The sequence below is a fragment of the Lissotriton vulgaris genome, chromosome 5 (genome assembly GCF_964263255.1).
Source record: "Lissotriton vulgaris chromosome 5, aLisVul1.2, whole genome shotgun sequence".
Classification (NCBI taxonomy): Eukaryota; Metazoa; Chordata; class Amphibia; order Caudata; family Salamandridae; genus Lissotriton; species Lissotriton vulgaris.
This window is the reverse complement of record NC_141693.1, coordinates 1,023,864,343-1,023,880,253: the sequence shown is the minus strand read 5'-3', so window position 1 is coordinate 1,023,880,253 and position 15,911 is coordinate 1,023,864,343. Positions and strand designations below refer to the sequence as shown.

General features: G+C 51.9%; 1 protein-coding gene across 1 annotated transcript in view; it reads left to right on the top strand.

The window, feature by feature from the left end:
- Positions 1–2,178: 2,178 nt before the first annotated feature.
- Positions 2,179–15,911, top strand: part of LOC147711929 (uncharacterized) — an 85,244-nt gene continuing 71,511 nt past the window's right edge. The window contains exons 1-2 of the mRNA XM_086919567.1: positions 2,179–2,428; positions 4,070–4,321. Coding sequence (XP_086775693.1) covers positions 2,179–2,428; positions 4,070–4,321 — 502 coding nt within the window. The remainder of the gene's footprint in view (positions 2,429–4,069; positions 4,322–15,911) is intronic.

The following is a 15,911-nucleotide window of genomic DNA, read 5'->3' as shown; positions in this document are numbered from 1 at the left end:
CTTTTTGTCTTTGACATATTGTGTCCAAAGCAGAACAAACAGCCATGCAGACTATACTCGCTGGGGGCCGGGGGGGGGGGGGGGGGGGGGGGGGGGGGGGGGGGGGGGGGGGGGGGGGGGGGGGGGGGGGGGCCTGGGGGGGGGGGGGACAACTTTCAGACAGATGGTATTACAAACCCATTCACACAGGACCCCACTAAGAAATTGAGCACCGTCATTAATTCCTGTGTGACTGCTACTGAAGCTCAGGGATGGCTCAGCAAGAATAAGGCTGACTTCCTGGTCAATACCAACCCCAGGATTCCCTATTTTTACACCCTCCCCAAAATACATAAGGTTGTCACACCCCCTCCAGGCAGACCTATAGTGTCAGGGATAGGGTTTTGTGACCACTTTTTACAGGCCCTGGTAACCAAGATGCCTTCCTTTTTAAAGGATACCAGAGACGTCCTTAATCTTATCAATGAGATCAACAATACCATGACCCCTGTTTATCTTCTGGTGACCCTCGACGTGAAGGTTCTGTACACCAATATCCCACAAGATGCCACCTTGGAAGACATAGAGTAGACACTTCTGTCCAACAACTGGATATCACTCACCCTGGTGAGTTTCATTCTTGAGTGTGCCACTTTGGCCCTCAAAGAGAATTTATTCTGTTCCAAGATCAGCTGTACCACCAAATACAGGGCACTTCAATAGGCAGTACCTTTGTCCCTAGTCTAGCCCGCCTTTACATGTCCAACTTCGAACAAGAATGTATCCAATGTGAACACAACCCCTACTCCACGTGTATCACAGTATTGGGCCTATATATCGACAACATACTTGTTTTCTGGCAAGGGTATATTGACTTCTGCAACTCCTTCTGTGATTGGGTAAATACTTTTAACCCCGTCTTGATTTACCAGGAACATCTCTACTGGCAGTCTTCCCGTTCTGGACCTACTGATCTCCCGGGAAGGGGGCCGCCTACACACCACCACCTACAAGAAACCAACGGTCTGTAACAGCCTCTTAAGATATGACAGTCATCATCTCAAGCACCTTAGGGCTAACTTACCATTTGGGCAATTCTGGCGGCTGAGCCGTAATTGTAGCTCCCCCAATGGCTATGATTCCCAAGCACTCTCTCGGTCTACTAATTGGCCAGAAACAACAACAGGGCCTCATTACTCGAACTGCGGCAACGAACCCCAGATGATACCCTCACATGTGTAACTTCTTTCACCCCACTATCCAACCGATTCAAGAAAACCATCTAAACATTGGGGCATTTTACAAACTGGGAGTCTGAGTTACCCCACACCCAAGAACAAGGGGAAAACACGATGTATGACCTTATTTCCTCATTTCATTGCCCAACACTTACTAAGGGCGAGGCTAGACGAGCCCGCCTTTAGGGGCCGGCCCCCCGGCCCACGCACCCCATTCGAGCAGGGTAGCCGGTCGTCCACCCTATGGGTGGCGACCGGGTAGGGGAAGTCCTTCCGGGTTGGAGGCAGTGACGCGTTTCCGGCGCGGGCGGGGTCAGAGGCCGTGACCTATATAGGTCACTTTCACAATTGGGTCGGCCTCTTTCCTCGCCGGCGCCCAGACGTGCTCGCATCTTCCGCCCCCACCTCTTGCATCCCCAGGCTCGGTAGCCTGTTTTTGTTTAAATCTCCTCGTGTATCCCGATCATTTAGCTTCCCCTGCCCCATAGTCATTACCGGCCCCTCTCCCATCGTGCGATCGGAGGATTGGAGCCGGCTGTCCAGGAAGGCGTGGGAGGAGTGCGAGCTTGCCCGGGCGGAACGCGGAGAACAGAGTCGGGGCGGCAGCGACCAGCGCGGCAGGTAAGGGGTGTAGCTCACGGGGCTGCGGACTTGGTTGGGCCTCGGGGTTCGCCTGGCATATCGTTATCCTTGCGGGTGCCCCTGGGGCCTGCTCAAGCTGTAGCGATCTTTTGTTGTTGTCCCCGCTGAGTGCTGATTCCCCCCCCCTTTGCCTGCCGCCTGGGGCGCGTGCCGCGAGGGCGGGTAGGGGGCTCTTGCCGGGTAATTTGAACGGGCGGGAAGGTTGTTTTTTCCCGCGCGCGTTAGAAAAGAGCACTACTGTTTTTCCCGCGCGCGATAGAAAGGAGCACTGCTGTTGCATTTCTTCAGCGGGCGAGAGGGGCTATCAATTTGAAGGAATATGCCGCCTAAGGGATTGCTGCAGAAGCGGAAGGGGAAAGACCCAGAGGTAGCGCAGCTGCTCAAGGCGCTGCTCGCAAAGTTCGATGGTCCCGAGGAGAGTAGCGAGGGGGAGGATGAGGGGGAGCTTCCCGAGCCCGAGGTGGAGCCCGAGGTAGCCATAGAGCGCCCACGGAGGCCGGGTGTGCCCCCTAGGGCCGCTTTCCCCCCTTTGAACAAGAAGGCCAAGGTCCAGAAGCAAGGCGGGAGGGGTAAGAGCAAGAAAGCGGGTGGCCGGCCTTCAACGCATCCCAAAGAGGTGCCTCTAGAGCCCGAGGTCGTGATTATTCCACCCCCTAGGCAGCCGGTATTACCGGCAGCGGCACCTTGTAACCTCCTGGGCAATCCTGGGACCCCCCTCCCTACTGGCCCACCGGAGGATACGACAGGGGCGATTTTGGAGGAAATTCGTGGCGCTTTAGCGGCCCTTGCGCAGGCCCCAGTTACCGGGGGGGGGGGACAACCACATGATAAAGTAGCACCAGGGGCTCCCTTACCAGTTCCCCCTTCACCCTCCTTGCCAGCAGTTCCAGTACCAGTGTCTCCTCTCCCGGGGGGCGCAGCTTTGGGCCCGCTCACTGAGATATTGGGGGCACTTAAAGCATTGTCAGCATGTCCTAAGGAGCAGGGGAGTGGGGGGGTGGGGACGACGCCGGTGGCGGTAAACCCCCCTTCCACGTCTGGGACAGGAGGGGCCACTGCGGCAGTAGCGCCATGGGCCCCAAGTACAGCTGAGGATCCCACTCTTAGCGAGATTAGGGCTCAATTGGCATTACTGGTCAAAGAGCGGGCGGCCATTGGGCAGTTAGGTCAACATCCCAACCCATCAGGGACGGTCGGTCCCGTGTCTTCAGGAGGTAAGCTTGAGGGCCCGAGTGTTTTGTCTACTAGTGGGCTTACGGCCGGGGGGGGGCAAGGTTGTGTGTATACTAAACCTGGCCGCTTAGCTACCCATGTACCACTAGAAACTAAGGAGAAGATTTGGAAAGGGGAATATGTAGATTTGTTTTCTCTCATACGGCCAAAAAGGTGGGAGGCGGAGTATAGGGATAAAGATGGTAAGGACAACGCTTCTAGGGAGAGGAGGCCGAGAGTGGAGGAGTCCATTACAAACTGGCTTTTTGGTTTTCAGGTTTTTATGACAGTTTTGATGGAAAAGAAGCCAGAGCTGGCTACGTCCTTGGTTTACTATCAGCATAAGATTTTGAAGGCGCATGCAACTCATGGTGGTTCTGCTTGGTTAGACTACGATAGGGACTTTAGATGGGAAAAGGTACAGGATCCAGACATAGGGTGGGACCAGGTGGAGGTGAATGCTTGGCTTGAAAGCGTAAATGGTAGCAAGTCAGCGGGGTTCCAACCAGCCAGGCAGCCCTTTCGGACTTCGCAGGGGGGAGCCGGGGAAAAAAGAGGGACTTGTTGGGCCTTTAACAGAAAGTCATGCACTTGGCCACCGGATAAGTGTAAGTTCAAGCATGTGTGCTCCTATTGCGGGCACCCCTCCCACCCCGAGTTCAAGTGCATTAAAAAATCCAAGGAAAAGGGAGGCTGGAGTAAGGACATCAAGCCCCCACAGCCTTGAATTGCCCACTCCTGTGGACATTGGGAGACTGGTTTATTGGCTGAACCAGTATCCTGACCGGTCAGCAGCCGAGTTATTATACCTAGGTTTCTCTGAAGGTTTCCGCATTCCAGCGCAGGATGTTCCCCCGGTTCACTACTGCAATAACTTACTGTCAGCGCGTGCTCAGCCAGCTGTTGTCAAGGCCAAAATTGGGAAAGAACTGGGTCTGGGGAGGGTAGCTGGCCCCTTTCTGACCCCCCCCTACCTGGTTATGTGTGTTCTCCCTTAGGTGTGGTCCCCAAGAAGGACCCTGGTCAGTTCAGGATGATACATAATCTGTCGGCACCCAAGGGGGCCTCAGTGAACGATGCAATTGACCCTGCCCTGTGTTCAGTTAATTATGCATCATTCGATGCCGCGCTACAGAAGTTGAGGGACCTGGGCCCAGGAGCCATCATGGCAAAAACGGACATTGAATCTGCCTTTCGCCTTTTGCCAGTGCACCCGGAAGATTATCACTTGTTAGGTTTTCAGTTGGAGGGCAAGTTCTATTATGACCGGTGTATGCCTATGGGGTGTGCAGTGTCTTGCCGTTATTTTGAGACCTTTAGCTCAATGCTTCACTGGCTATTCTCATTTAGGTCTGGTTTTAAAGGAGTGGTGCATTATTTAGATGACTTTATGGTGATGGGGCCAGCGGCTTCCGCAGAATGTAAACAGGCTTTAGAACAGTTGGTGGCTATGTTTCACGAGTTTAAGATACCCCTGGCCCCTGGTAAGACAGTTGGCCCGGCGACATGTATGTCTTTTTTGGGCATAGAGATAGACTCAGTGGCTGGCGAGTGCAGGTTGCCCCTTGATAAGGTACAGGCTTTTTCCCAGGCCATTGAGGGAGCATTGTCTTCTACTAAAGTGACTCTGCATCAGTTGCAGGTATTAGTTGGTCAGCTGAATTTCGCCCTGAGAATCATCCCTATGGGGCGCCCGTTCTCCAGGTCTATTGCAAGAGCTATGGTAGGCCTGTCCCAGAAGCACCACAGGGTTCGCCTCAAGGCTGAGGTAAAAGATGACTTGAGAGTGTGGCTGAGTTTCCTGGCGAACTTTAATGGTTCTGTTGTCTGGCCAACACCGGCAGTATCTAACAAGGAGCTGGGATTGTTCACGGATGCGGCTGGGAGCATCGGTTTTGGGGCAATCTTGGGCTCACGGTGGTGTGGGGCTGAATGGCCACGGGAATGGCATGAGAGTGGGCTGGCTAGGAACATTGCCTTTTTAGAATTGTTCCCGATCTTGGTAGCAGTGAGCATATGGGCGGAGCACTTTAGGAACAGATGGGTGATCTTTTGTTCTGACAACATGGCAGTGGTGGAAGCGATTAACAGGCAGGGGGCTACGTGTGCACACGTGTTGAGATTGTTGAAACGGCAGGTGTTGGAATGTCTGAAGTTGAATTTGCCGTTCAGGGCTGCACACATTCCTGGCGTTGATAACCACGCTGCTGATGCCTTATCTCGTTCCAAGTTACAGGAGTTCAGGAAGTTCCACCCAAGAGCGGAGGACGAGATGACAGTGTTTCCCCCATCACTGTGGAAGATTGGAGCCCCGCTTTAGCAGGGCTGGTAGGTGCCTCACTGAGTGGCCGCCCTCGGGCTGGGTATCAACAGTGTTTTTTGAATTACAGGTGCCTGGTTCAGGAGGCGGGCATTACAGACTGGTTTTCTAACCAAGCCATGTACTCTTTCTTGCAGCGCATCAGTGATCAGGGCAGGTCTCTCTCTTACGCTAGGGCTCATATTTCAGCAGTGGGGTTCTTTGCAAGATTAGCGGGTGCACATGATCCTGGGTCATCCTTTGTAGTCAAGAAGGCTTTATCGGGTTGGGCCAGGCTGGAAGGGCCTAAGCGGGATTGTAGACGCCCCCTAGATGTGAGGACTTTAGGGGATATCCTGAGGGTATTGCCTGTGCTATGCACCTCAGCATATGAGGGCAGGCTCTTTGCGGCAGTGTTTTCCTTGGCATTTTATGGTGCATTTCGCCTGGGAGAGATTGTAGGGGCGTCCCGTAATAATCAGGAGGGTGGGATCCAGTTTAAGGACACAAGGATTGAGCACGGTGACCTGGTGGTGATCCTTACGAAATCCAAGACTGACCAGGCGGGAAAGGGAGCAGTGATTCACTTGCGCCCTGCACTGGGAGCCCCGGTATGCCCGGTGGCCTCTATGCGGGAGTATTTAGCCTCGCGTCCTGTTGGGGGGTGGACAGCCTTGTTCATACATGAGAATGGAGAGTGCGTATCGCAGTTCCAATTCAAGGCGGTGTTTCGGGGGGCCTTAACACATCTGGGCTTGGAGGGCGCAGGTTACTCTTCTCACTCATTTAGAATAGGGGCAGCAACTTTGGCGGCAGGAGCAGGGTTGTCATCGGAGGATGTTATGAAAGTGGGCCGCTGGACGTCCAATTGTTTCAAGCGTTACGTTCGCCCTGAATTACTGTGACGGAATATTTTGCCACTTTTTTCCTAACTTTTCTATTTCCTCTCTGATTAGTATGCCGGGTATGGTGGTCTGGGTGTTGGGTCACTCATTTGTGCGACGGGCGGCTGAGCATCTGCGGCGGCGTCGACTGAGGAAGCCATCGAGTTTGGTCGGGGCTGAATTTCTATGGCATGGTGTGGGAGGAATGCGCATTCGGCATCTGAGGCGGCTCGTGGACGAGATCAAAGAACGCGAGGGACAGAAGTCCCCGGACTTAATCATACTCCATCTGGGCGGCAATGACATGGTGGACCGTGGACGCTTGGCAGTCAAGGAGGCGCTCCTCGCCGAATTCTCTTGGCTTGGTCACACCTTCCCACAGGCCAGGATTGCATGGTCATGCATGATTCCGAGGAAATGGTGGGGCAAGGACATCAGGGCTAGGGTTTTGAACATTTCAGTGAGACGTTTGAATGGTGAGTTGGCAAAACTGTGCTCAGCGAAGGGCCGTTTGCTGCACTTACCGCATAAAATGATTTCTGGCCCGGCTATGTTTCACCATGATGGTGTGCACTTGTCAGACATTGGCATGGACGCATGGATCAATGGAATCTGGTCCTTTGTGCTGCATCTATTGGAAGGGGGGAAGGGCGACGGACCTATGGCCCCTAGTCGCCCTTGTGGCGGAAAAGAGACATTCAAACACTGATCTTGATAGATGGCATAGACGGGAGTCCACCTTTGAACACTCCCTTAGGCCAGCACTGAGGGGAGAGAGGGTAAGCTCTTCACAGGGGGATGGAGACCACCGGTTGGGGAGGCTAGGGCGACAGGTACGAGCCTCCTGGGTCCCTGGTCAACCTGGTGGAGGAGTGGTGGTGCCCTGGAAATGGCGGACAAGGTTACGAGGGCTGGGGCCCATCACTCTATGACGCAGGTGGGTTGCACCTCGCGTGGGCATCGCTTCCTGGGGAGAGCATAGCCAGAGGGCCCCTTGGTGCTGGGGGGATAATGTCATTCTGTGTGATTGTTGAACATGATAATGTACAGTTTTAATTCAGTGTTTTGATTTGCAAGTTTTAATAACTTTAATAATAATACTTCGTCATGTTTATGTTGTGTGAATATTAAACATGGCCGTTCTTTGACACCCACCAAATCTCAAGTTTAATTATTGGGTGGGTGATGGGAGGGCGTGGAGCATGCTGGGGGATCCGGTCCCTATAGATTTGTGTGGCAATTCTATTCCCGCTAAATACTGAGCCCGTCGGGAGTGTGTGTACCGGTGTGCAAACATTAACCCGGATCGCACAGGAGTGGAAAAGAGGCCTATAAATTGCACGACTCATGTGTTGGCACATGTCACTCTCTCCAAGCTTTCACCTGGTTGTAATTGCATGGGCTAACTAGCATGCAAATGGAAATAGCTCGCATAACACGGAATTAATTACTGTTTACGCACATTACACTCTATTTGTTCACACCTATGTATACTTAGAATGCTTATGTCGCACAGGTTCTACGTAATATATATATATTTTTTTTCAAGAGGTTATTAGCGCCGGATATTAGCACGGTGGTGTAAATGTCCTTGTGAGGTGTTTCCATGCGTCTCGTTGTCCTTGAAAATTCCGCATCATTTGAGCCGCCGCTTGGCACTGATGGCGCGCGCTCATATCATCCACTGCCGTTTATTCTTAATGCGCGGGTTCAATTACCTGAGCAATTTTCACGGGGCATTGTACTCATCCCTATTTTATCCGAGTTGTTATGACATCTGTGTTAAAGTTTAATATCGCCGGGACCATCTGGCCCCGCTAAGTGCCACGGGGCACGCGCAGAGGAGGACAGAGACGGGCCAGTGGAATGACAGCATTGTCTTAGGCATTTTCCGGCGGATTGAATGCCATGTTCGTCCAATTTCCTATTTACTGCCAGTGCACTCGAGGGTATTGAGACTTGAAAGGTTTAATACTTTTTTCCTTTATGTGGAAAGACTGCGAAACCTTAAACCTACTGATGTTTCTACTGCAAGTGAGTTAATCTCACAGAACGGCTCCCCACAATGACAGCTCCATCTATCTGGGCCGAATGAGGGTTAGACTATCATTTAATATTGCCTTAACCGGATCTCGATTAAAAAGGTTAAGCTGTGACTGAATATTTAATAACAACATTTAAACAATCATTGGCAAAACCAATAGGTCTGAAGTTTGCTGCCAGTATTTTTGGTTTCACAATACTTTGTTTATCTTAGTTGTTGCAAAACGTTATTGCTGGGGAAGCTGTCAGGCCCTAATAAATCTAAAAAAAGTCTTAAAGGTAAAACATTTTTTTGGTCTCAAAAAAGCACACGATGCTGTTGTAGTCTCTGGTACGTAAGGAAACTACTGTGTGTCCGGATGTCCTCCTTGTGAAAGAGCAGAATGCCATCACTCAGAGTGAAGTTTGCCAGTAGCTTAAGTGGGCTGGCCCATTGCTTCATGCTTTATGCTTTAGTTGGCAAAGGAAAAATATGAATAACAAAATAGCAGACCAATGGCTGAAGAGGACTGGATGAAAACCCCTATAAGTATATTGTACATATCATTTTAGTGAAAGGAAAAGTTATTGGAAATCGTCAGACCTACAATGAAGTGCTAGCATGCTGGCAAAAATCATATTGGGGAGTAAATTAGATGCAACTAGTCTGGACATGGCAAGTCCTAACTTAGAAGTTGAGATAACAATGTCCATGTCATTAAGATAAAACTTCTAGGAGGGGCGTGGCCAAGCCGGCCAAGATGGCGGCAGCACTTCCCTAGTGCGCCGCTCAGCAGCCCGCAACATCCTATATAAAATATGCCCTAACCCACTCGCAACCCACCGCAAATGCCACCGCAGCCACAGCGCTCATGAGAAGCACCGGAAGAGCCTGGAGGGACGGCTAAGGTGATGCCCCTGATGCCGCCGGGGGCTTCGGAAGGATCGCAGCCGCGGCAGTAAAATGGTGGAGCCCTGTGGACATTGAGAGCTCCCGCGTCTAGACTGGACCCGGGGTGGAGCCCACCGATCGCCGACTTCTGGACCCCGCGGCATTTGGCTGTCGAGATCCAGTAGCCCCCAAGTGGGGCAACACTAGAGAAGGGAGCAGGTGAAAGCGCCGCTGCATCCGCTTTCGGGCCCCGCACACTGCCGATCCCACGCTGGGGGGCCCCCACCAGAAGGGAGACCCGGCCGATGCTGGGACACACCGCAACACTTCTACAGCCTGCCCACGTAGGATACTCTCCCCCGGCACTGCACCGGGCCTCGAGGTGCGCGGGGAAAGGCGTAATTGAGACACAGCCTGGGCGAGCAGGCCTACACGGAGAAGCCCCGGGGGCCCGCTCAATAGTGACGGAAACTGGCAAGTCACCCGTGACACCCACATAAAGAGCCCACGCAAGATACCCTCCCCCGGCATGGCACCGGGCCTCGAGGTGCGTGGGGGGAGACGCAATCAACACATAACCCAGGTGAGCAGGCTTACATGGAGGGGCCCCGGGGGCCTGCCCAAAAGTGGCGGGAGCTGACAAATCACCAGCACCACGGGCAACAGCACCTTGGCGTGGTGGCCCTCCAACTCCGCTGAGGGCCGAGATCCAGGGCCTGCGGGGTGCGAAAGGGGCGCATCGGATGCCTGGACGGAGGGGACGGGGGTCGTCCGGTCTCGGCAGTGGCCCCACTGGGGGGCTGATACAGGACGAAGACAGCACACAGACCACCCAGGGAAAAGCCCGGAGGAGCATAGAGCAGGGGTGCCCCCAGGAGTTGCCTCCGGCCCCTTCGAGACCTAGAGGGGCACGATCGTGTGCTGGGTGGTGGCAGGAGCGTGAGGCCTACAGCTGCAGCCCGTGGGACCCCAAGGCACCTCTAACAACACATTGGGCCCCCAACTCTGCTGAAGACCCGGAACCTAAACTAAAGCACAACTAACTTCGCACACCGAGCATCCCTGCACCCTTGCCGACGGGCAGCGGGATCTCCGGCTGCCACTGGCCCCAGAAGACACTTCTAACTGCCATCTCTCAAGGTGCTACTCCCCTGGCAAAGTCCCCACGAGCTTGCACAAGGCGCATCTTGGGAAGGTCGGCGGGCAATACCCGTTGGCGACCGGGCGATTGTGAAGAGCCATAACCGAAACCAGAATGGGGGACACCAAACAGAGATGCATAGGCCTCAGCTGACGGCGACTTACTGGACCTCCACGGAAGGAGAGCGGCACGAGCACCTACCGGGGATTGTCGACAAGGGACACGACCATCATGGGATGCACACGAGCAACGGGCGCTCTGTAGATCCCGGGGCCCCCTGGGACACCATCCCTGACACCTCATGCTGCACATCCGGGATAGGAATCCTCAAACTCAGAGACCATGTTGCATAAATTAGACAAAATCCTCGCGGCAATTGAACACTCGAGAGTCACCATGGATCACAAGTTCAGAGAAATGGCCACAGATCTTAACCTGTTCCGGGACGACCATAGGACTGGCAGATAAAGTTAAGCATGGAGAGAAAACGCTACACACTCTGGAACTGCAAATGCAACAACACCAAGACAGCATGAAAGATCTACAATTGCGTTTGAAGTTCCTAGAGAATAAAATGGATGATTTAGAAGGACGGTGCCGCAGAAGCAATATTCGCATCCTTAATCTACCGGAGGGAGTGGAAGGGACTAAACCTCTCAGCTAAATTACAACATGGATAGCGACATTCACACCAGCTGGGAACCTGACCCCATTCTTCTCCACAGAAAGGTCACACCGGGACCGGCCCACAAACTACCACCGGGGTTGTCGCCTCAACCATTTCTCCTAAAATTGCTTCATTACCAGGATAGAGATGCTATTCTCTGAGCTGCACGACAGCAGGGAACACTCCGAGTGGAGGACAAACAGGTCATGCTATTCCCAGATTTCTCAAGGGCAGCCCAACAACAAAGGTCCACCTTCTTAGCAGTCAAACGCAACCTGCTCCAAAAGAATGTCCAGTACGCGCTTCTGTTCCCAGCCCATCTCAAGATCATCCACGACGGAAAGACACACTTTTTCTCAGACCCTGCAGAAGCCAGTAGATGGGTCGAGCAGCAGCTGTCACACGTGGGCAATCCGAAAAAGACGCAGCCCTACCGGCCATCGGGCCGACAGCGACGACAGCAGAAAAAAATCGTGCTCACACAGCTAAGCTCACATTTGGTTAACATAGGTACAATGGGGCGCCCCTAAAACACAGTCAATGAGTGGGTAGCTGTAGTGGCAACGGCTGGCAAAAGTGGACAAACACCTCCCCCACGAAACAAACCAAAGTTCACACATGATGTGCAGTTTGGACGTATCACCTCAAGTGATAGGTCCTATAAGTTGGGACTGTTTCCCGTCGGTTCAACTTATCTCCCTCCCATTTCACATCCCCCCAATACCCCCAGGGGAGCGCATACACTGCACAGAGAAATATGGTTCAGATACAAGTGGAAGACATTCTGGTGACGGGGGCACAAGAGACGAAGGGGACACTAAGCCAAGAGAAACACCACCCAGACGCTGGCACTATGGCGGCCAAGATACCTAACATGTACCTGAAAATCATTACATTAAACGTTAGTGGCATGCACACAGCGAGCAAACGATACGCAATCTACGCCTACAATAAGAGGCAGCAAGCACAGATAGCTCTCTTAGAGGAGACGCACCTGACAGCGACAGAGGTGGATCGCCTACGTAAAAAATGGTGGGGTATTATTTGCGCCACAACATACTCCACATTCGCCAGGGGTGCCCTGATTTGGATACGACCAAGGGTCCCCTCCATAGAACAGTCTAGAGTGACCGACAAAGAAGGCCGGTACTCCCTGTTAGCGGGACTCCTCGAGGGCAAGGAAATACTGGTCGGAAGCATCTATGCCCACAATGTGGAACAAGACCAATACTGGGTCCGCCTCACTGGAGTGTTAGCACAATACATGTCAATGCCATGGCTATTGGGAGGGGACTATAACTGCACCCTAGACAACAACTTGGATAGATCTCATCCCCCTCCGGCTCAGTCCCCCGCACGGAAACAGACAGAGCTATTCAGACACTGGGTTACCCACTGGACACTAGCGGATACCTGGAGAGAAAAGAACCCACACATTAGGATGTACTCCTTTTATTCCGCCAGCACAACCTCAGGGTGACACTAGATAGATGCCTTTGCTCCACAACACTTCTCCCTCAAATACAGCACACTGACTACCTAGGCAGAGTATTGTCAGACCATGACGCACATACCGTGACCCTCAGATAGAGGCCGCCCCACCCCCCGGGTACCCACATGGAAATTACCACGGGAATACCTCACTGACGGGAATGCCTCACTGACCCGGTATTCTGTCACACACATGGCGACCACATCCAGGAATACAGGCACAGCCTCCTCTAGGTCAATGCGTTTAATGTCGAGGCTAGGGGACACTGTATCCAACAAGTAGTAGGAGTGCAGAAAACACTTGAGCAATCCCTGCACACTGCGGAAACGAAATTGGCGGACCTAACAACACGCAGGGATAAAGGGGAAGCTACCACAGAGCAGGTGGCGAAAGCTAAAATATCTTATGCAGAGACTCTGAGAGACCTTCGCAAATACAACTTCAGAGCGTATGCCGCCCGTGGACATTGGGAGGGAAACAGAGCAGAAACGCTCCTCGCTTGGCTCGCGAAACAGGAAGTGGACACGCAACCAATCTGAATTGATGGACGCTACGGGTACCCTCAGGCAGTCACAAATAGATATACTGCACATTTTCCATGACTATTCCACAGGAATCTATCAGGCTCCGCCACAGTCATCACAACTAGAGTTATCCCAGTTCTACCATTTATTGCCTCTTCCCGGCATCCCTTCGGCAGATGGGAAGGCGTTAGAGGCAAACATAAAATCCCCGGATGTAAACCATGCAATCAGTGGCCTGGCACGACGTAAGGCGCCAGGTATGGCTGGCATTCCACTCGAATACCATGCCACCTTCTCAGCCCAGCTAACCCCGCGACTGGTGACCATGTACGAGGATGCGTTGCGAAGAGGTGAACTTCCTAGATTGCTCCGCGAATCTACCCTGGTAACATTCCTCAAGCCAAATAGGGATCCCACTCTCCGATCCTCCTATAGGCCCCTGACACTACTTAATGCGAATTGTAAACTCTTGGGGAAAATTTTATCGGATCGGTACATCCAAGTCCTCCCACAATTGATCCACCCTTACAAAAACGGGTTTCTCAGCAGGCGCAGCGTCTCAGAGACTATACGTAGACTATTCCACATCCAGGATACCGCATACAAAACCGCCCACAGACAATATATGAAAGGAATCGCTGAGGCGAAGAAGGCATATCTTGGCAACAGGATATCTCTGGCATCCAACTCAGAGAGAGAGCTATACAACATAGTGAAAGATTTCACCAACCCCATTGCCAGCCAACAGCCACTCGATGAATCTAAAGAATGGGTAGAGTCTGTGGCAGCATATTTTCACGACAAAATTAATGAAATTCATAAACGCTTTCCTCAGTTACACCCAACCTGTCAGGCAGTCTGGTCTACCAGCAATTGCAGTGACCTCAACAAATCTACTCCCACACTCAGGGAATTTCCATCTTTCACTGAAGCACAGGTGGAGGCAACTTTACTACATATGAAGTCGGGATCCCCTGGAGACCCGGCCTCTCCACAAATCTTATCCAAAGTGGCTCCTGCTCTGATCCCAGCTTTAACGAAAACGCGAAATCAGTCCCTACTACACTCTTCTGTTCCACAACATTGTAAGAAAGCAGTAATCAGACCAATCTTAAAAAAAAACTCTGCAGATCCCAAATTACTCCCTAATTATCGGCCCATCTCGCTCCTCCCCCTGTTTGGTAAGATCATGGAATCCTTAATAAACAAACACCTCAAATCACATCTGGAGACAAACAAGCTCCTGGACCCTTCACAATCAGGTTTTAGGGCGTTCCACAGCACCGAGACTGCCCTCCTTGAAGTTGTGGATAACATAAGATTGACACTAGACTCCAACCAGTCAGCCATGCTGGCCTTGCTCGACCTGTATGCGGCCTTCGACACCATCTCGCACCACATTCATTTAGAACGTCTGGCTGAGATTGGTGTCGAAGGCTCCGCACTTTGCTGGATAAAAAACTACTTGACCTACAGACGGTCCATGGTCCAAATTGGTGCCCACTCCTCCAACTATTATGACAACGATAAGGGAGTCCCACAGGGATCCATATTGAGCCCTACGCTCTTTAACCCTCTTGCTAAGGTCATTCGAGCACACAGCTTTGGAACTGTGTCCTACGCGGATGATACGCAAATACTGATCACTATCAAACAGAATCTGGACGTAACCAAAATAAGTTTTAAAAACTGCATGGTAGACATTCATGATTGGATGACCAGAAACTTTTTAATGATGAATGCAGGAAAGACGGAGGTTCTGCTGTTTGGAAAGGCAGATAAATTCTGGTCCGATGATTGGTGGCCAACTTCCCCTGGCCCATGCCCCAAGCCCAAATCCTCAGTAAGAAATCTAGGGGTAACAATAGACAATAAACTATCAATGTCTGAATATATTAACAAAGTAGTAGGCACCAGCTACGGCCTCATGCGTAGATTGAGAAAAATCTTTAAATGGCTCCCTCTCAGCACGTATGCCTCTAGTTCAGGGACTTATTGTTAGTAGAATTGATTACGGAAATGCACTCCTGGCTTCAACAAATACGACCTTGCTGGCCCGCCTACAGGTCCTACAAAACACCGCTGCCAGATGGTGCTTGACCTTCCTTCCCGCACCCCCTCATTACCCTGCTTAAAAACCTTGCACTGGCTCTCAATACAAAAACGTATTAAATTCAAACTATGCTGCCTGGTCCACAAATCCATCAATGGGCATGGCCCAGCTTACCTAGAACAAAAACTTAAGGTCTACCACCCGGTGAGAACACTTAGATCATCCACCAAGTACCTCCTAAGTGTCCCCAGAGTGCGTACCGCCAGAAATGGTGACAGAGCCTTCAGTAAAACAGCTCCTGAAGCATGGAACTCCCTGCCCCTCCAGATTTGGATGGAACCTGACTATCTGAGATTCCGCAGACAGTTAAAAACATGGCTCTTTTAGATCTACCTATGCCTTGTCTGGGTTTCTATAGGACTTTCCTCTGCAAGCGCTCTGGGACCTTCGGGTGATTTATGCGCTATACAAATGAAATAAAAGTAAAATTAAAGTAAAGGATAGAGCGAAAGATCACTTCCCTCGAGCTGCATGTCTAATTCTAGACCTCGAAAAGGCCTTCGATACACTACTATGGCCGTATCTATTCGCTGTCCTACGTAAAGTACACATCAGCCCAACCCTGATGACATACTACACACAACTCCTCTATAAGGGCCTCACGACTAGGGTGAGGGTGGGGAAGTACATTTCAACTCTGTTCCAGGTGGAGCGGGGACAAGGCAAGGATGCCCCTAGTCTCCCCTCCTCTTCGCCTTGACAGTGGAACCCCTGGCCATTCATCTGCGTCAGTGGGGCGAGACCTTGGGCATTCAGATCACAGACGCAGTACATCTCCTGTTTTACGTACGGGACATCACGGGTGA